The 22,860-nt window shown below is 40.0% G+C and overlaps 1 protein-coding gene across 3 annotated transcripts in view; it reads right to left on the reverse strand.

Annotated features, from left to right (window-relative positions):
- Tps1 (Trehalose-6-phosphate synthase 1) overlaps positions 1-22,860 on the reverse strand; it is a 47,438-nt gene that overhangs the window by 9,869 nt on the left and 14,709 nt on the right. For all 3 annotated transcript variants that reach the window (XR_013082548.1, XR_013082547.1, XM_076790865.1), the window contains one exon: positions 13,224-13,380. Coding sequence is in view for 1 of the 3 variants with exons in the window: in XM_076790865.1 (XP_076646980.1) it covers positions 13,224-13,380 (157 nt within the window). In the remaining 2 variants the exon portion in view is untranslated. The remainder of the gene's footprint in view (positions 1-13,223; positions 13,381-22,860) is intronic.

Here is a 22,860-nt window from a genome sequence, read left to right on the forward strand (position 1 = left end):
TCAACTGGTCGTCCACTTCGAGGCCTGTCAGAGAGATCATAATCACCAGCAGCAAACCTTCTGAACCAACGTTGACACTTGTTGACCTTCAATACATCTCCATAAAAATCGCAAATTTTCTTTGTTGTTACCGTTGCATTAAATCCCGCAAGAAAATGAAAAAGTGTGCAATGACGAATATGATCCTCGGAAGGTACGGACGCTGCCATTTTATTACGGGGTTGTAAAAAAAAATTATTCTTTTTAGAATATTTTGAAGACAGGTTGTTTTACCGAAAACTGTAAAAGAATACGTGTTTCCTCTTCAACGATCGGTACAGAACTAAAAGCAAAACAAATTCTTTGCAAATAATTGATTATTTATAGGTACTCCTAATAGTTCCTACAATTGTAAGTTGGAAACGGACGTTTTTTTCTTTGCTAAACACGGACCGGGCGACCGAAGCTGTGCTACGTACCGTCAATTAAACCACTAAATACAGTGAATTCTCGATGTATGTCAACAACACGGGTCTTGCCAGCGTCATGTATCGTCCAGGAGACAAACCCGAGCCGTGTTATGTGAAGGGATAGGCGACTGACTAAAATCGTGTAGCACCGTTCTATGTGATATGTACAGTGTCAATGATGCATCAAGTTGTTGTATCATCACATTCGTTTTACAAAATCAGGTTTACTACGATACTGAAATAAACTGTACCTAAATACTGAACGACGATACCGAAATAAACTGTACGTAAATACAAAACAGTAGTTGTATTGACTGAATTCAGTTTGCGACCGTCAACTATGAATCAGGCTCGACATTACAAGCGAACGGGTTAAACGAGTTTCTCTGTTTCTGACATTTTTGCGGATTACATTTCAATCTCTTGTGCTCGATGCATCGGGCGTTGCAAAACGTTTTGCTTCTGTCGCGATTATGATACGGCAGACTCGCCACCCTCGATGGTTATGTCTACGCGAGGGGACATTAATAACTCGCTCATTAGCGATTAGCCTCTCATTGGCGCTTACGTCAATCAGCGATCGAAAGTACGTGTTTTCACGAGTCCGCGAATCAAGAAGGCCGCGTCGCCAATAAACAAATCAAGACCGGTGGATAACGAGTGATTAACAACGAACGGGAGGAAATTGTCACAGCCCGTCGGCCGTTATCGAATTATTTGTTAGCGAATTAATTGCTCAAACAATTCTCATTACTTTCTTGTTTCTTTCCCCCGTCAACTCGTACGTGTTCGGAACTTTACGTTAGAACAGGATCAAACTGATTCATTACAGATTTTTTTATTTTACTATTGCTGGAATCGTGACGTGCACTTTTAGAATTTAAAAAAAGAAAATTAAAAACGGGTCTCTTTTAATGATATGCGAGAGGTGACTATTCAATTGTAAGGATCTTTTAACTCTATCTTACAAGCTCAACAAACTTTTCCAGCAGAAAATGATGGGAAAAGTGTAACGCAAATTCCAAAGAATATGTTTTGAGAAATCCTAAGTGTTACAGGAAGAAGAAATCACTGGGAAGATCTCCAGTGTTTTCCCAAGGAGGGAAAAGATTAATTGTACAGAAGGCCTCAAAGTCTGCTATCAGACTGAGGCAATCAGAAGCAGAGTACATAGCGAAAGCACTAATTAAAACGGTGAAACGAGTGAAACAGAATACGATCCATTTGGAGAGAATAAAGTCCCTCGCCAAACTGCTTTTAATCGAGGAACGCCGTCGTGATGGATAAATTTCTCATATAAATCTTCGTTTGATCACTTCGTCTATTCAGAAAATTGGCACACTTGTATTTCGAAAACCAAGTTAGATCACTGTTGATATTCAATTCTGGGAAAAATCTGCTACTTAACTCGCGCCGTAAATTGACTCGAAAACAGAGCCCAAGGACTAATCATCTACAGTAGAGGAAACACTGGGAATATTTACAGACGGAAAAAAGTTTAATGTGCTTTATTGAGGTTCAAATGAAAAGAGCGCTGCCAACTTTCCAGTAATGTAAGGTACACTATGAGGGCTTTGCGCGGCAGAACTTGTTCCTCATTTCCGTTCTACGGAAACAGCTACAAAAAAATCCTATTTCAAGTTACCACGGGGTCGTTGTGAAAGGGAAGCTTCGATTTTCAAATCTGTGGTAGATCCAGACTCGAAAAAAATGTTCCTGTATTTTTAGAAACCTTCCGATCCGTTACATTTTCATTTTCAAAAAAACAGCTCATCCCGCTTGGCCGAAACGAAGTCTTTGGAACCCTGCAACTGATTTGCATCGAATCGTAAACGAATATTCACCATACAATATTCTGAAATGTAGCGTAGGCTTTTTTGATACCTTAAATACTGTTTTACTTATAAACGATTAAAGTTGTTCTTCAACGTAGAAAGAATAGTAATACACTTCATTTTTTGATCGCTTATCTTCAAGCACGCGTAACTTTTGAACCAGTGAATTCATCGCGTTAAAACTTCGACTTATAACATACTCTTGTCAGGACCTGCAGGGTTATATTAAAAAAGTTTGAAATTTGTGGTCATGTACTGCAAAAACCCTTCGCTTTGTGTAACGAGCGAATACGTGAAAACATAGCTACACTATCTTTCAGGTACTTCACTATACCTTAGCGAAGAAAAATTTTTATAGAAAACTGGTACTCAAGAAATCTCTAAAAATTATTGTAAAGAACTTTATTAACGAACTTTGTGAACATTAATGTAAATATTTACTTCTGTTAATATAGAATATCCTGCATAGAAACTTAAAGATTCATATTTATTGCTCTGACATAATTTTCTTTAGGTTCGGAGTTTTCACGTATTGATTTCGATACTTGTATCGCTATTAAGTGAATTCTTATGGGTATAATTCGGCTCAGTAAACATTCCGAAAGAAGAATTTATCTATTTTCTGACATGACTTTTTTCCACCTAAAATGGCGACACTGATTTACACTAATTCGCGACACTGTGAGACGGTTGAATCGAGAAACGAAGCAACCGATGCGATATGGAGCACCCAAGAGTTCTCGCAGGAATCTCGCAAACAAGACTGTCACGATAGTCCAGCTAGATACGTTTAACAACATGTTTTGAATGTAAAATCACCGGCAACAAGGGGATGGAGATGTGCGAAGGGGTAGGAGGACGAGGAATGGTCTCGCTGTATATCGGTCGATTGTAATGCGGCGCGGGCGTGTGACGCTCGTCGAGCTTTCCCGTCCGCGATAACGTGTAATTAAAATGTTTTCGACCATTCCGTTCGTTTCTTTTTTACGCTCGGGAGCCGTGCCTGGATTGTTTACCGTCTCGGTCGTAGGCGAAACGAGTAATCTTCTTCTGTGAAACGTCTGGCCCCTGCCTGTTGCGTAGTAATACGTGTATACATAGCTCGCCCGCTCGACTCTCTGTGCTCGCGTTTTTGCTTTTCCTCAACCCAGATTCGTCGCTACCTGCCTCCCTGATTTAGAGAGCGGAAACAGAAATCGGGGACACTGGAGAGCTTTGTTGCCGCTTTCAAAAACCGATACCTCGATTATTTTACTCGGTTTCCACATCAAGTACGAAGAAATTTCAACCACTCACAAGCCCACTTCTGGAATCCATTCGGGCCGGGATGAGCGTACTCTTATACAACTGTGCAGGACCTCGAACGATCCAATATTTTTCTTGATACATACAGTCCTTTTCCGAGCGGAGCATCGGCAGTAAATTAGAGTGCTCCCGAAAATACCGTAAACGCAAAATTGCTCTTCGAGTTTTCCAGGTCAAGGCCAGTTTCTTAGGTACTTTACTCGGGCTTATGTCATTACTGTGTACTCAATAGAATTTATTAACCTTTTCACCGAGTAACTTTTCTGCCGCGAACGTTCAGAGAAATGTAACCCGCGGATCTTCGTGGAAAATACAAATTTTCTGCCTGAATTGCAACAAGCTGGAAATTTATTTTCTTTCCTGATAACACTAATCCTACCACGGTCAAAATGAACGGCTTTAGATTTTACAATTACTGAAACTATAAAAATTCATTTATGGAAAATAGTGGAATAAATTTCCTTGTCCAAGCATTTATTGTATTGAAAATTACGGACAATTTTAATAAATTTAGGGTTGCCATTTTTGCAAGGCGATATTTACCAGATACTGTTAATGCTTGGTAGGTTTAGTGTTAATAGGTTGAAAATAGTATTCTTCTGTTTTTACTGATTTAAATCACACCTACAAATTTTTGTCATAATTTTTGACTTGCACCAACAGCTCATAGAAATAACTGTCCTGAGGTTCGAAGGCGGATCGATCCAGGAAAATCCGATCGGCAAGTATCACTGACCCCTACGGCTCCGCCGCCGTGTCAGCTCAGACGTTCGATTTCTCGGTTCCGTGAAAAACGCGAAAAAATTACATAACCTCCGATAGTCTTGTCCCTGGCCGACCGTTTTATTGAAAACAGCTTGCGTCGATACGACCGTCGCGTCGCGAGCCCGAAGAGCAAGGTTTGCAGCGATCCGCTCTTGTATCGCGGCCGCTCCTTGTTTTTTCGTCAACGTTCGCTAATGGTCAATGGGATGCGTCGAATGGTGGGAGAGCGAGAGAGAAAAATCGCGAGATAGCGAAAACTCGCTCGAGGTCTTCCCTCTCGCTGTTCTATTAATAATTATATTAAGTCGCATACGGGAATAGCGACGTCGGTTAATCGACACCGTCTCCGTCACGCGTCACCGTATTGTTCCCTTCGGGACGTATCAATTTAAGAGACGCAAAAATTGGATCGATACGATGATATATGACGTCTAAGAGGGCATCGAAGTGTTTGAAATATGTGGATCGCTCGGCGATTACGTTTCGTGTAAATATTAGCTTGTAAGTCTCGTTTTTACGGTTCCCGCTTATCGATTCGAACGTTGCTAATCTCTATCGGTGCAGGGGAATTGCAACTCTGGCATTCGGACCGTCGAAAGGTTAGTTAAAAACATTTTGTGCGTTATTTTTCTTCGAAATAATATTGTATAGCGGAAATAAAATTGTGAGCACCCTTTACTTCGGATGTTTATTATTGCACCACATTAAAATGATCAATCCTCGGGTCCGTGCTGTGACATATATCGTGTAGGGCCACTACATATATTCTTGTGGCCGCGTCGAACGCGCCGAACGTAGAAAAGGACAGAGCGTGTAAACACGGACTACGCGGTATATTTACACTTTACACTGCACGGCGACCGAGGCAGTGCTGGGCAAAATAGTATTTGAAATAGAACATAGTAAATAAATTTTTAAAGCATACCTATAACCATGCAAATAAGTTATTTTATTTATAAGAAAAAGTTTTTGAAATAGTATTTTATTTGGAACATATTGAAAACAGTGACACTTCTTTCGTAGGACTGTGTAAAATAGTATTTCAAATATTCGTAATTCAACTACAAATTACACTTTGTTAACTATTATAGTTTCGTATGTTAAAAATTATAATTTACAATATTAACTATTTGCTGTGAAGCACATACTGACTGATGGATTTTATTTAAAATATAAATTTTCCTAGTAGCATTGTAATGGAAATATATCAAATTCCTGTCGCAATTGGAAAGTAAAAAACCTTTCACCCTCGTGAACAGTGAATTGTATTCGAGCGAATACGTACAGTACGTTTGTGAAAACGTATATAAATAATTTGGAAGCAAGATTATCTGGCATTTCTAAAAGAGCGAATCACCAAACGCAAAATGTAAAATACACTCGGTTTGAAACATCGGCCAAGTGCATTGGCATAAACAACGTTGGTCTAACGACGAGAAACGCGTAGGAGACTTATCTCGCGGATTTTTGTCCCGAGCGAATGTTATTGAGCGAACGAAATCGGAAAAATGAACAATCCGTGGATGTTGAACAATAGATTGCAAAATATCTGTATTTTCGCGATTTTTCCGCGGCTAATGTCGAACCGTCAAGATTACGATGCAATTGTGAAAGTTAGCTGCACGTTTTATCGTGATATACTCGTTCCGGGGCCGGGCCGCATCTGCTTCGACCGGCGCCGCGGACGTAAGAACAGTTTATCCTTTCACAATGGAATCACTGTGATTTTATTGTTTAAAAATATATCTTTCACGTCGGCTGCGTCCCGATAAGATTCGAGTCGCGAGAAACGCCGTAGAAAACGCCATTTCCGTGGAAGTATCCGACGCGTGTGCAAGCGTTTTCGAAGAACAACGCGAAACACGTGTGCATTGTGTGCAATCAATAACAGAAAAATTTCCTCCTTGTACATATTTGTCAACTGTAAGGAGAAAGAGGAATACATTTGCTAAGCTTCGCTGTAAATTAAGATACTCTACGTCTACTTCTCAACTATTCTTAATCATAGTCCTTTATCGTTGCTTATGAATAATATCGGTAAATTACACGGGCTTGTATAATTAGAGCTATCGTGCGAATGTTTATGCAGATTCCCGTTTTCAAGGACCGCTTGATGAAACCAGGAATTAGATAGTAGGTTATCGCCTCGATAGATGCATTGTCCAAACAAAGAGACTTCGTCATTTTTACAAGCAACACATATAACAAAGGCAACTGTTCGTTTGGATCTCTGATAGAGATCATCGACAACAGCAACAAAAGCGAAGCCGGAAAGCATCAGAAGTTATGATCACCGACCAACGATCCTTAAATAATTCAGCAAAGGTGGCCTTGCACTTTGCATCAAATCGATCACGCGACTTCAAAGGTCGATCTCGAAATAATCTATCGTCGGGCTCCGGGATGCGACAGGAGAACGAACCCCTAACAACCCTTTCGCGTATAATAATCCGAAACGGAATCCATCGGACATTATTCCTTTGTCTTGGATCGAAATAAAAGACTATGCTTCTCCTGATCAATATTTAAGATTTAAAGTGAATGTGGACGTAAGGTATATAAAAATGTTCCTGTTCGTTTAGAAAACTACACGAGACAAGAAAGTTGCAATTATTATAAACAAGAAGAAAATTACAAGGGGCAAATGCAGAACGCATTCTCAAATTTTTTCACCTACTTCTGTGCGATATGAAAAACTTAGAAATTTTGTTAATAGCACGAGAAAAAACTTTGTGTGCTACACTTACGGCGCGGATCGATATTGAACCAATGAAACATACAGTAAATTATGTAATTTTGAACTATGTGATTTCCTGCTGGCTTTAATCCATTTGCATCATTAGCGTATATACAGTAAGGAGCAAAACTGAGTCCACACTATTTGAAGGAACATAACATTTTTGAAATTAGATCAAATGACTTGAATATTATTGAGAAGTTAGAAGGATTAGTTTATTAGACGAGGTGTACAGAATTTTTGAAAAAAATTTGAATTGGTCGGAATCGCAAAAGAAATAGTACAAGTTGGTTTTTTCAGCTTTTTTATCCGAGCCTGTATTGAAATTTTAAAGAATGTGTTTGATTCGCTCGAATAAATTGTATTCATGCTGAAAATTTCACCGATATTGGTTAATTCGTTTACGAGTTATAAACGCTTAAAAGTGGGAAAATTGCTATTTTCCACGATTTTTGACTTAAAATCGCACTTTTAATCGTCCAATAAACTAATCCTTCTAACTTCTCAATCACATTCAAGTCATTTGATCTAATTTTAAAAAAGTTATGTTGTTTCAAATAGTGTGGACTCAGTTTTGCTCCTTACTGTATATGTACGCTCGATTTTCCTGGTCACTATCACCGGAGCCGTATGCATACGCTCAACGTTGTTGGTCGCTATCATTATTCGTTAGCTGAAAAATAGAAATGGAGGGTGATGTTGGAGATGAAAGTAGTAATTCTGATTATAGTGAAGAAGAAATTGGGCCACTGAAATTATGATGCAAATGGGTTAAGCATCGGTCACAAGGAAACGAAAGCAAATATAAGAAAATAGAGTTTGCCATACTATAACGGAATTAATTCTCCCATTTGTTTTCTAATTTACATGGTTACGAAAATCGATTGTCGATCGCCGTCGGATCGTTCCGTCTCGGTGTGCGCCGTTCACGCGATCGTAGCGCGTCGACATGAGCTTCCCGTTGACATTCCCGTTATCTCGAATCCCGCCAAGCTGACTGACGGATCGTATTGACAATATTGTTAGCCATCCCAGCGAGAAAAAAATTCGGAAAACGCGGCCGCTCCACGTGACTCGCAACGTTTCGTTCGCGAAACTCGACGTAAGCAACCGCGAACCGAATCGAAACTAGGTTGACCATGTAATTAATCATACGGACGAGCTGACGCTAGCCGACGGGGAGCTTTATTATTATAGATTGTTTCCCGGCTTTTCAGGAACGCCGATGTGAATCGACAGCTTTTTTTTAGCATTTTCTGAACGCCGAGACCGAATTTCTGCTCCCCTCGTTTACGCGATAAACAATCCCTTTGTTTACGCGACAATTTCATGTCCTTCCTTTTCCTCCTGACTAAATTCATTTTAGTTTTCGTGGTTTTCGTTTTTTTTTTTTTTTCTTTCGGATGCTCCATCGAATAGAATTTGTCCGGAAACGCAGTGCATTTAAATTTCGATATACATTTATTGAATTATTATAAGTGCCATTTTGTTCCATAGTCTTTCTGCATCTTTCACGCAACTTGCGTTTTTCGGCGAAAAACTTGTAGATATGATTTTTTCATGTCGACCAAAGAGTTAAAGTTTTTGTCATTATGGGAATTGTGTATTGACCTAAAGAGATGAAAATCTGGGGGTGTAATGTCTGGTTAATAGGGTGAATGGGGTAGCACATCCTAACCAAGCTTCAACAGCTTTTGGAAGAAAAAAGCATCAAATGCCTATGCACTCTGTTTCCTTCCATATTTAAGAGCATGTAAAACTAACAAAAATTAATGTATTCTTTTTAGACTATGTACACACACCATTTGTTTTCAATCATTCTGACATATTCAGACCTATTCTAATGCCACCTACAGAAAAACGGCACGAACTTTCCGGACAACCCAATACATCTCAAAACCAATATCCCGAAAATAAATATAATTTATCTATATAATAATTGCATCGAATAATTGATGCGAAACGATGCAGCACAGAGAAATAGTTTTGTTAATTATAAATTCCTAATAAAAAGGGAGATTAAACTTCCCTTCGCGAGGGTCAATTGAAAAACGCGAAATTAAATATCCTCTGCAAATGATGCGAGCCGAAAATAATCATATTTATTAAATTCGATTTAACGTTCTCGATACACATTTGATTCGATGAGCCAAGAGTGCAGGAAAATGAAAGAAGCCTTCCTTCATTTTATAAAATGAAAAACACAAATACAACACGTTATAAAACGAAGTATGAAGAATTCAATACACATTTGCCTGAATATTCCTAAGCAAACAAACAAAAGTGTTCCTGCACTGTGTAGAGTGAAGAATAAATAAAATGACCATGTAAACGGTGCGTTAATAAATAAAATGTAAAGAATCTGGTACACATTTGTCTCGATGTATCGAAACAAAAGCTTGGGACACTGTTCTTGAGTAGAAAGAAGCTTGTCCCCATTTCGTAGAATAAGAAACAAAAATAAATCAGCAGACGAACAACGTGTTAATAAACAAAGAATAATCTAGGGAAGAATGTGGTCGGATACGTCTCGTGCCAGGAGGAGGGGTCGGTAAGAGAGTGGGGGAAAAGTAATGAGAGCCTCATCGGATAAGTCAACGAGAGAAAATCGGAACGCATGTGACCACCCTAATCGCAAGGACCATTTATCGAGCGTAGGCGCGATCCCTGTTGCGAATGATAAATCGCTGCGAGATTCGCTAACGTCACGCCACCGATAACCCGGATCCGACCTCCCGACGCGATAATCGTGGATCCTTGCCACAGATCCATTCGCGTCCGAGCTGATCGACGATCGCGAGAGAGCCATTTAAGGAGTTACACCAATATTTCTTCACCGCGATACACGAATAAGGTCACGCGGATGTTTGATCGATTCGAATCGCCTCAAGGTCCGCCTCGTGAACATCCGACAGCTTGTTTTCCCGTCTACGAGAAACTGTTACCGAGAAATCTCTGTGGTAATATCTCGCCGCGGCAGCAATTATCGTTTGAAAAATTAGTTTTTGACAGAGTTTAACTCGGGACCTCATTACTCTGCCGAGAGCAACACGTGCTCTGTCGAGAGCTACCGTTAAGGCAGTTCGTGACCAGGCGCTAACTTTTTATCAATTCGTGAAATAAATCGTTCTTGTAAGCTTACTTCACCAAACAATTAGATGTAGATTTCTTCATTCGTTTCGAACGCTTCTAAAATCTGAGCACTAGTAGAAAACTAACTTCGAGTTGCTACTTAATAGAATCAGTAGAATAAGAGACCCAATTACTGTGTTACAAATGAGATATTCAATTTTTTCATTAATATCAGTTAATATATACTTTTTTTAAATATTTATTATGCTTTAAAAATGAGTATAATTAATATAGGCACAGGGATTGGTACACCCACAGTAATTGAGTCCCTTACCCTGCATGCTTCATTTTCAAGATTGTCATCTTGTAGTTTAAATCAGCGAATGATGCGTTGAATAGTCACCACATTTTTACCGAATAGCAATAACACTACCGTCAATATGTTATTTGTCCACTCACATGAAAAGAGTGCACAACAATCGCGTTGATTGACGTTGAAATAAAATTGATTTGAAAGTAAAATCAGAACACATATCGAAATGGAAAGTTAAGTTTGAACTTCAATTTTAATGTAAATATATGTGTTCTGGACAATGTTCCAATCAATAAAATTGAATTATTATATGTACTTATGTAAATAGTTAAAATTTACTATTTTTGTAGCTCTAGTAGGAACAGAGATATGTAAATCATTGGTGTTTCGAGCGTCAGGAGATGGTCCGATTTGAACAATGAATGACGCGAGCAATGAGAAGACAATTGAGTCGTTGCACGAGGAATCAAATTTGTTCCACGGTGCATCACGATTCGATTAAGTCGATACTCATCGATTCGGTTGGTGGTCATTAACGTCGATTTAACTCGGACCGACTCTGACCATCAGGCTGGTCGAGGTCAAGTTCAAACCGGCTAACGAGGTAGCGAATCGACGACCGTGATCTCGATGCTCGATCCGCCTTCAGTATCGATTATGCTTCCTCGGGTTGCTCGTAAGTGTTCGTGTATCCCGCTCTAGGAATCGATTGTGCATACAGTCTGTCACAGTAATATACAGACACTTTTAGAAAACGGTAAATTTCCTGAGATTAAAAATAAAAATTGATTCCTAATTTAATTGAAATTTAACTTTTTTTCTTCAATTTTTACGTGGACCAAACCGCTTTGATTTCTTCGAGATGTTAGCATCGGTTTCCTACGTAAAAAATTTTTTTCAGAAAGAACTGTAAATGGTCGGAATCGTGGAGAAAATTTTAAAGGTCGCAACTTTTTTATAGCCTATATTGAAAATTTTAAAAAATACATTCCAATAAAATTCCATAAATTTCTTCGTTTCATTTTTCCATTGATATCTATTCTGAGAATTTCATAATTAAAATATAAAACGGGCATCTTATGTTTCCTACCCCCTCCTCTGTAGTCCGCGAATCTTTGCGGTTAGGTACCGTCAATGCGCAGTAAGATTGCGGTGGTAAATCGCACGATGGAATATTTTTCAGTAACACGATCTAAATGGAACATTACCGACAGAGGAAAGAGTGAATCATCCGCGGCGAACAGCTACAAGCTGAAGCTATCAATGCCAAGGTCAACGCTGACACAGGGCTGCCGGTGAATCGCGATCACCGTGTCGCGTGGGTGTTGCGTGGCGAACAACGTCGTTGTTCACGCGGCAGGCTCGTGGAGCCTTGTCGTGAAATTATATCGATTAGCAAATAGAATTAATAGATTTCTCCTCCTGAAGATAACCGCTGATAAACTCCTCGCCGATGGAAAAGTTTCAGATATCCTGGTTCTTGATCTATGCGCTTTCCGAAAAGATCGGAAGATGAACGGGCAATTTTTTCTGAGATTTCCCCGAATCCCGGTGGTTTTCAGAGCTGAATATCAGTTTTGCCAGAGTTTTGTCCTTGACAATCGATTTGCTCGGGTAGATTAAAATTTCTTTTCGCTTCTTTTATAGCCACTAGATCAGCCTTTTTTTCCCGGGCCACAAACATATAAATTGAGATTTTCGGACATTAAAAAAATTACCTAATGATGGTGAAGTAAGGGACACAAAAGCACATAAAAGCTCGGCGCGTATGACCGCATTACATCGAACTCATACATTTTCATGCGCTGATTGTTGAAATCGTTAAGAGAACTCGAAACGAAAAAAGATATTTAACCTCGTTACTCTCCAACACGCGTAAAACCAGTTTATGTTCTCGCAGCAATATTTTCTATCTCGAAACGAGTTCAAGTCTTATTCTTGCGTACTTGCTCCATAAAGATAAGAAATTGCATGAACAATATTGGGAAACTACGAAGACACAGTACTCGCAAATTTCGTTGAAACATCTTCTACATTGATATCCTCTTTCAAAACTTCAAGATTGTGAACAGGTCCTTTGTCGGAGGATTTACGGAATCGTCGGATTTGCAGAGAATGAGCTGGCGAGAACCAGGACGAAATGATTTCGTAGGAGGAAATCGGATTATCTCGGAATATCGACATAAAAGACCGTGATCATCGAAACGATCGAGCGCTGGGATCCATTAAAATCGCTAATATTGAAACAGGCATAACTTTTGAACCAGTGAATTCCTCGCATTAAAACTTCGTTTTTTGGTATTTTCTCGTCAAGATCTATACGATTATATTTAAAAAAGTTAAAAATTTCTGGTCCCAGAAGGTGAAGTTTAACCGTATATTTTATTATTTGTTGTATCATATAATTTGCGTTTCCTTCGAATTTTTATTCCTTGCTACTCTTCCAGGCAAGGTCAATCGAATGTTGGCAAACCCTACCGCGGAATCATGTACCGTGGAAAAATTATATTTAGCGTGTTCCTTGTCGCGAATATTCTATCGCGTATGAAAATAAGCATGATTCGCCGACTCGGAATATGCCTCCGTCTAACGTTGGCGCGATCATTCAATATCCGTATTTCATTTCGTGGAAAAATATTCCTCTACAGCCACGTATACCGAACTATTGCGGAGAGTGCTATAGGTCCTTGAAGTTTTTGATCCTTTTTTTTTTTAATAGTCTGTATATACAGAGGAAAATAGCTTACCTTGCGGGACAAAAGACCAGCTGTCGGTGTACGATCCGTGGGATCGGACTCGGGAATCGGTTCGTCCGGGTTTTCCATGTGCATTCCCGGCCATCCGACCCAGATGCCATTTCCGCTAATTACCACCGGGGCTACCGCAGTCACTAGACCTCCAGCACTGAAAAAATCAACATACGAAAGTCATTAAACGAAGGCCGCTGGACCTGATCGGTATGTCAGTGAATTTAATTTAGAAATATTGGACAATTCAACTGCAAGCAATTTTCGTATCTATTTACGATGCTGGGAATGCATTAAATGTCTTCTTTTTACAAAACTAAAATCAAGAGATACATTTATAAATTCTTTTATTACCTCTTATTCGCAGCTTGGGTAAAATTTCACCCGTTTTGCGTATTAAATACTGCGTGTTATTAATATAATTTTGCGTATTTAATATCTGTTTAATATATGAAGTCATGTGTGAGACGCAATGGGTCGAATTCAAGTGTAAAACGAAATTGGAAAAAAATTGTGAGGATCAAAGAGATGAAAAAAAATTATCTGTTCGATCGTAAAATGTTTTACATTCTTCACAAAACGACGTGCAAAAATGTAAATGTAAAATGTATCGCCTTAATACAAGATAAGAGTGTCGATTAGTAATTAATAATCGAACAGTCTGAAAATAACCATACTCCTACGCCGACCATAAAAAGTACGTTCTAAGGAGTAGTAAGGTTAGAAAGCCTCGGTTGTATCTATATAGCGCGCTCCACTTATTCGAAAGCTTTTAGCTATTCTTTGGCGATGCAAGGCACATAAGCAAAAGGAAAACAACTGGTTATTCTCGTTGACCTTTCTATTTTATTCAAACAAGTTTCCTCGGCGATTCTTGAAAGCGTAAGAAAAGTGAACGAAACCGCTCCGTGAACGAGTCATCGCGAGTTCAGTGATGAAGTCGATGACTGGCGACACAGCCTACGAAACGTCATCGAACACGTTCATTCATAAGAAAAGTGACACAACTCAAGAATTTTTTAAAATTATTTTTATTGGTTCACTGACTTTGAAGTCACTCCAACTTTTCACAGTAAAAACGTCACAACTCTAACTCAACATTTTAACAATTACTCGCAGGAATATCGACATAACTCAAAATATATTTAGAAAAAAAAATTATATTAATAAATGTATAAATCGTGGTGTACTTTATAACTAATGTACATGACAATTAACCCAGTATTCTAAATAACAACAAATTATTTTACGTTTCTAAGTTGATTACATAGAATTTTAGGCAATTTTCAAATGGCTCTCCTGCAAAATTTCTTTTCTTCGACTTATGTCACTTTTCGTCGCTTTAGGTACTCGTTGGGTCAAGTATTAATGACTCAGGAAAGATTCTTCTCCTTGCCAAGGATAATCGCGTCTGCAAATTAGCAGTTTCCTGGAGAAGTTTTAAAGTAAACCAATTTGTAATATGAGTCAGACGTGGGTCATACAGATAATGATATCGAGCATGCGATTAGAATTGGAATAAACCAGCTTCGAAAGAATCGAGTCATCCAAAATAAAAATATGAGACACCGTTCGGAGCAAAATGAATGAAGTTAGAGCAACAACGGGGAATCTAACAAGATCTGGAAAGCAGGGTCCGAAAAACTTGTTGACCCGGGATGCGTTCGGTTGGACGCTTGCAGCGTCAACAATTGCAAATCTTGATTCGCAATACGTTCGTTGATCAACATACAAGCGTTTCCCAAGTGCACGTGCGCAAACCTCGGACGATGCGTGACCATGCGATGACTTTTCTAGAATGGCAGCGATCTAGAGTGCCCTTTAACCCGGCCGCACATTCTCACGCGTACTGCTAATGAAACGTATTTGGACTGATACCAACTTTCCTCCGTCTTATATCTCACGAATAATCGAGCCGTGTCTCGTAGTCTACAATAAGTGTCGCTACCCGGTCAAATTGTAATTAACGCTGCTGACCTACGCCGTTTGCTATGTCGATCAAATATAGATGAAAGAACGCTAACGAGGCTTCTGTCGTGAAACCAGGTCCACTTAAACTTTTTCTTTTATTCGATAAACTTTATTCGCTTCTCAGAAATGTTTGACAAATAAAAAGAAATATCCCTTATTTTTCGAGATATAATTAAAGGTTTGATTAACAAGTGGACCTTCAATATGTACCTTGAAAATGCAAAATTAAAATTATTTTTGTTAAATTTAATCCAGACTACGTGATTTTATGCAATACAAAAATTTTCTAGGTTAATTCGAAGAAACAGAAATTAAATAAAATTGTACTTTTTCTTTTGGTTATATTGATAAGCCGAAAATAATATAATGGCGCTCATAAATTCTTCTAATGCAGAACTGTTCAGCGTCTGCCCTGGGCATACAGAGAACGGCGGGCACGAAGCCACGCCCCTGCGGGCAACGCTGCATGTATTTGTCACACGCATTGTCACAACTACGTGGCAAGCTACGGCTATTGCTACGCTACGTCACTTGCCCGTAGCTGTGCCCTCAGCTGTGCCCGCTAATAGGTACGTTGAGCAACTCTGTTCTAATGCTACAGTTTTGTGTTTCAACGAGTCATTTTTGTTATAAATGCATAAAAAAAATCTGTCTATTCATCTCCGTCGAAATGTTAATTGGGAACGTAGCGAGCTAGTAGAAGTTGAAAACGCATAAAATTCGCAGTCTACTAATAATCTTGGCGGGAATCCCCAGACGTAAACACGGAGGAAAGCGTAGTTAATGTTAGGCGACGTGATTGGTCGAAGTGATTAATGTTCGTTGAAACATAGTGTCGACAGTTCGGCATATTGGCAAATGGACAACAGACGCCTGACACGGTGGCCATTTTTTGCGGGTGTTGGTCTAGCAGGCCCGTGCATCGATATGCATTTAAAAAGAAATTATGCTTCTACGTTTTAGTAACGAAAATACAGAGACGGCGGAGGAAATGGACGAACAAATGAAAGCAAATAACAATTAATGGTCACCGGTGCTTTTAGGATGTAGAAGGATGTACAGGTTCAACGAGTGCCTGTGTACCCGTCAATGGGACGCATTCGTGAACTAAGTTACTGGCACGCCATAGTTATAAATTTGTAATCGAACTTGGCTGGTATCCAGACCCGAGACAAAGGGCTTTCGACGACTCAACCGTTCGATTGTGTTGCTCCCACTAGGTCAAACTGAATAGCTTTGCTGCGAGCCTGTTTTGTGCAGACTGTTACAAAAGGTGTGGTACGAACACAGCAGCATGTGGTGCGTACACAGCTATCCTATCTAATTAGACAACACGAGTATTCGAATAATGGGGCAGCTATTTTCCCGATGTTTATCTTCGTGTAGACGTTCCACTGCTCATAGCTACACTGTGGATCTTCCTTCATTAATCGATTACAAACTAATATATTGACAGGTAAGTGTACAGGTTTTCTAGAACCTTCTACCATTTCAGTTCTGCTCCTAATGCCCCGGATGATTCTACACGTTGAGAAATGCCTTTGCTACCATTATTCCAATTAATAATTATCGTTGATGAAAATTGCCGTTGTGCAACACAGGTTTCGTGTTAAATTCGTCACACCGTAGATTCCGATATTCGGAGCAAAAATCGTTGCGCCTATTTCCATCGACGGTTTAGTATAAATACCACCGCCGTCGGCGAAACGACGCGGGAAATCATGTGTGCGAACTATTATTATTGCCGGATACTCGAGTGCAGTCTATTTTAAGGATACCGTCGTTTCAGTTTATGTACGTCGAGCAGATCCAATTGGGAGCACAGCACGATTCATCTTGTTCATGTTTACGAACGTCGCGATATCGAAAATTTTATGCCCGAAGTTCAACGAGATCGCTCGAGGAGAGAAAATATGCGCATTGATCGAAAGACACATGACCGAAACCGAAAGTAACGGTTTTAAAAGAAAACCGAAGTGACTGTGAACGTTCGGTATTAATCAGACTTCCGCTCAACGTCGGACGTATAAGTAAATTACGGTGCATGCCGATTGCCGTACCAATTACGCGACGATTCCATGAAAAAATCTCGACCGACGATCTCGACGCATTTAATAAATGTTATTTGCAAGTTATCTTCGCGCTTCAACGTCCGATCGTTCGTCGAGAATAATTACACGCGCGCCTCGTTCACCGGCTCCCCTCCGGAATGCTAAATCACTATCGAGCTCCGCAATTATAATATAATCTCTTTTTATTTCAGTGCTAAACATCTGCCGAAGTGATCGCTTCGTCAGGTTACAGTAATAATATCTATATATAGAGGTTTAATCGGGAACAAAAAGTTTCAACGATATCGATGCACCCGCCGAAATAAACAGAATATTTATTTTTACGTCCAGATACGTTATTTGCAATTAATCCGGAGCTGTGCATATATAAAGACAATCCTCTTATCGCAGAAAAATCAAAGAAACTTAATCCGTTTTGAGACGTGTTCATTTCGACGGCACCTGTTGTTGACACGTCGAACTCGAGACCGCGGTCATCTCAATGAACATGTAATTGCGATGTACGATATTATGGTTTCGCGTTACATTGCCAGGGAAAATCATCTCCGAAATTTTCTGCCACCTGTTACCGCACACCACGGTAGGTGTGTTAATAATTAGACGGCGCATTTCGTGCATTCGTGGCAAAAGCGAAATTTAAAACAATAAAAAGATTCAAATTTCACTGACACCGTTATTATTATTAGACTGTGGATTTTTGTGCAAAATAATTATTGTCTGCATTCATTTCGAGCTACAGAAAATGTACAGACATTTATTTGGTTTCTTAATAATTGCAGCAAGTTGGAAACGATACAACAGCATAGTTCTTTAAATGTTTTCACTGTTTCTGCAATTAATCTACTTTAGTCTTAGACTGTTTTCGACTTTCAAAAAATCTAGGAGACTCACTGCAGTCTCTAATACTGTTATCGATAAAAAATAAAAATTTTGGGTCTCCCCTTGTTTCCCTCGAAAATTCAAAAACGGTTCGGACCACGGAGGGTCAAAAATTCGATCGGAGCTCGATTCGCGCGGAGTAAGATTTGCATTTTTAAATAATGAGTGACGCATGTTTCTGGCGAGGAGACCACGATGCCGCGCGATACTATTGTACGTATAGCGGTAGAAATGGTTGCACGCGCATCGACGCATCCGATTTCGAGCAGCAATCAATGCCACCGCTGACGAACTTCGTGTTTTTCCACGGCTTTTGTTGTGCTTGAGTCGAGGAAGTGAAGCGGCGGCTAAGACAACCGCGAAAATATATTACCTGCCGCACGCGTAACGAAGTCACTCGGGGAACACGTGGTCGCAAGGAACACCTTGTGAATGAGTATGATTCTCGGAGATCGCTATCGGTACGTCTCCCCTTGTTGTTATCTGAGAATCTTCTCGTCTCCGGCCGCCGCTGTCGGAATGTAAACAACGCTCGAAGCGCCCGCCGCCGGGATTTTTGGATGAAACGTGCGCCAGTATTGTTATCGTCGAGCATCGCGCGAGACAGAAATGAGAAAAAGTCAACAACGACAGATAAGGATGTTTGACGAACGCGTCGCTCACGATTTACGGCACTTCTATGAACACGAAGCGGAAAGAAACCGTTTCAAGGACGTCGGCTGCTGGGTCATTTCCATTTCAGACGCGATTGTGATCGGAAAACAGATCGGGAAAATCAAAGCCGACGAATTTCAAGGTCGAACTGCACTGCGGTCTAGAATCGCAACAGGACGAAATCCGTGTCTTTACTAACACTCGGAGTCATGCCAGTTCTAGGCCTATGCCGGAGTCATTTCTGACCCACTTCGATATTTCACTACAGTTTTCTTTTTTTCGATACAAGGCGACGGCTCGGGAAAGGCTTTGGTCGTATTTTGGAAATAAAAAGCGTCGTTTTATATCGGAATAAAATTGTACATATTGACGGTCCCTCGAGCTTGTCCCCACCGCGACGGGTCACCAATGACTCCGGCATAGCATACGGAGGGTTAATTATAGATTATTAATTACGATCAGAACGGTTTGCTAATTGATTTCGAATATGATTTTAGGAAAATTCATGTCTCACGGACGGAAGTAAATAGTTAATGTTTACGCGAGTTTGGCACACCTAAACGAATTTTGAATGAATGAAGACATAAAATTACAAAAAAGAAAAATAACGTAATTTGAACGAAAGTTAATATTGAAACTATTATTAAACTATCATTCGTTAATTCAAGATATCTAAAATTGTGTAATTCCATCTATTCTGTGCAAAAATGATCCCACCGTGTGCAAGCTACCGTGGACTGTTTCCCTTTGCCCGAGGTTGCCTCGAGTTCTTATTAGTTTACATAAATGCTATCATAAAATGTTAATCGCGTTACGTTCCTGCCATTGTGCATAAATATTAATATAAACATACCGATCGATGCCGGGGAGTAAAACGAAAAAATGGCACTCAAGGTGCACGTTCCAGATGATGACATTTCGCTGTCTATCGAACACGAGTCCAGTTATCTGACCATTCATTGGTAATTCTCGGTTTTCATTTTTCGGTGCGTCGCGTCGTCTGTTTACGATTGGATGTTTGTTTGGCCCGGTTGCATCGCGGATACGACGATTGCAACAATAAAAACTGGCCGATTTATCTTGAACGCGTGTTTACGGAGGTCTTTAATCTCCCGTTTCTTGGCAATCGCGGTCGCGTCGATATCCGCGGCTTTTGCGAAACGTTCGACGCGACGTACGAATCGAAGAAAACGGGGGAGGGGGAGGGGGGGATGACGTCCCTATTTTTTGCGGCGGAGCCTCTGTTGCACGAACGACAGATTAGATTAGTCCGGTCTAAACGGGAATCATTTTCTACTTAATCGGACCGGCCGCGGGATCCCGCCGTTTCTATTCTAGTCGGAGATGGACGCGAAAAGTTTCGTTCGAACTTGTACGCTTCGTTTAGGAAAATTCCTGTGGAATTTTTAAACGTTACCCCGTTAGGTATTTTATTTAGAATTATTTTAGATATTTTAGTAAAAGCGTTTGAAGAATGTACAAATACTATTAGAGTATGTTCAGTTCACTAAAATTATTAAAAAAAAAGAAATAAACGTTTACGTGGCTCCTATGTCTAACAATTAATGCAGACAATTTTTATTTTGCGCGAAACTCCGCAAGTGGAACCTGCAATTTTTATAAAAATAAATCACAAATTTTTCAGAAGCCCGATAACTTTTGTAGCCTCCACAAAGTTTTCGGAAGCCCTACCGTTTTTTGTAGCCTCCAGAAATTTTTCCGAAGCGCTACAATTTTCGTGGGCTCTGTGAATGTTGCATAGACAATGTTTATGACAAAATTGAGTACACGGCAGGGAGGTCAAAGGGATTTACGAATGCGAATATATTATTTTCGATTTGTTAAAGCTATTAAAGAAAGACCTCTCCGTTCGGTGACTGGTTCCCATAATTGATCCAGAGAATTTTCATTTCGCATGAATATCCGCAGTCTAGTATTGTATAAGGCGGTCCCGAGAGTTCCGCGACCATATCCATCGATATGATTAAGCGATTTCGATTGACCGAGGTCACGCTTCCCATTTTTCGGCGCGGATCGCGCGTTGTTTATCAACGCACCGGTATCGAAAGACGGTGCTGTGATTCACGCCAATAGCCAGATAACTCTACTTATGTCACAGCCAGATAATCTCGTGCCAGGAGAACACTCGCTAAGAACAGTCGAGAACAAAGATAGCGTCGGCGATGAATCTGTTGATCTACGTTCTAAAGTAAGAGCTACACGATCTTAGTCAGTTCGCCTATCCCCTCCACTGGGAGACTGCCTTGGTCGAGTAGTGGTATAGTGGTGCGAACCGCTAATAATTCAATTACGAAACTCCTTTATTTTTCATTATTTTTTTGTGGGACCTTCGTCAACTGATTCGTGGCAATTTCTGATTAGAATTACACTAAACACGATATAATTTAGTAGCAAGAAAATAGTAGCCCTACACGGTCTATGTCACAACGCGGACTCGAGGATTGGGCTTAGATCAAGACTTGCTCTAGTACTTGCTCGATTCAATTACATGTCAATTATCGGATCAACTTTCGGTTCTTGCAGAGTAAGAAGTTAATTTCTCGAATTACCTTCAAAATTAGAAAGAGAATATTCCGATTGTTTAAATCACTTTTAAAAATGGTGAAGGAAGATATATTATTCTGTCGCTGTTTAATTAGTTCCTTTTCGAACTTTAGTTGATGCCTGTACATGTGCGAACACAAAACCATTAATACAATGAACCCTCCAGTTATACTCTGTCCGCGGTAAAACGTAGATTTACGTCGACGCGTTACGAAGCTATTAGCAAATTGTATGCGAGCCCCATTTAACGATTTCACTGGAAAGATACGAAAAAATCGCTGCAATTACTAATGCACTGTGAACTTTCATTTGATCTCTCGGCGACTGTCATTGGAAGACATTATTTTATAAAATGCTACATTATGCGAATAGAGGAGGAAGCATTACAACGAAAGATTATCATAAAAGCATGAAGAAACTTTTCTGACCACCATTCTTCGTTGCGATAATGGAATAGGGCTGCTTTCAACTTTCTTATTACCCGCGTTTTCTTTTTGCAACTAAAGATCCGCTCGTAACGTGATTGAGTCACGGCATAAAATTGATATCACGCGTTTGCATTTTGTTGCACAAGAGAGCCCCGAACGTCGAGCAACATATTGCAACAATGAAGCCCTTTTTTACGAAAGACAGCGCAATTGCAGGTGGTATACCGTGTCCACTGTCATGACCGGATGGTGTGGCACGTTCTAAAATGGAATTCTCGGTAGCTGTGTGAATGAAATGAAGCAGAATACTGCGGGCGTGCTGTTACGAAAAATTTCGTCACCGTCGGCCTATGCTACTCGGTGGAGCAAACCTGTCGACACAGAGCATCGCGCGATGTGTAATCACGAACTATTTTTTCGCGGACCATAAATAAACGCGAAGAGCGCAACGCCGCCCGTGCGCATCGGCTACCAATTGTAAGTCGCAGTTTACAATTAATTTTTACCGAGCAACGCTTCGACACTGTCGAAAACTACTAAACGATTCGACGAACAATCCTCACCGTTTCAGAAATGCGAAGGGCGATAATTCGATTGCTTCGGACGAAATAAAATGTTTCTCGATTGCACGAAACAACTGCCAATTAAAAATACATCTCAACCTTTATCAGTTTTACAAATTACTGATATAAACTGATGATGTAACGAAAATTCCTGTAAACATCTGAAGTCTGAAATATTCCGAGGAACATTCCGAAATATTCTGAAGAGGAAGGAGAAGATATTTCAAGGCTACCGTTAATTCTCGAAGTCGGAAAGTCTAGAGTAGTAATTTCATCAAACGCTCGGCGTAACGAGCTGCAAGCAGAAGAATCGTGTGCACTTCAATTTTTCTTGTTTTGAGAGTTGAAGAGGGGGGGTGGAGGGAGAACGAGAGGGAGACGGACGTTTATTGATTCACCAGTCTCATCTCCAAGGACTCGTATGCATCGTGAGAAGCACTCAGTTTCCCGACACCTTATCAAGCGATAAGGTTATTTGCATAGAGAACTATTTCTACAAACGTGC

This window comes from Halictus rubicundus, chromosome 7, assembly GCF_050948215.1.
Source record: "Halictus rubicundus isolate RS-2024b chromosome 7, iyHalRubi1_principal, whole genome shotgun sequence".
In the NCBI taxonomy this organism is placed as follows: domain Eukaryota; kingdom Metazoa; phylum Arthropoda; class Insecta; order Hymenoptera; family Halictidae; genus Halictus; species Halictus rubicundus.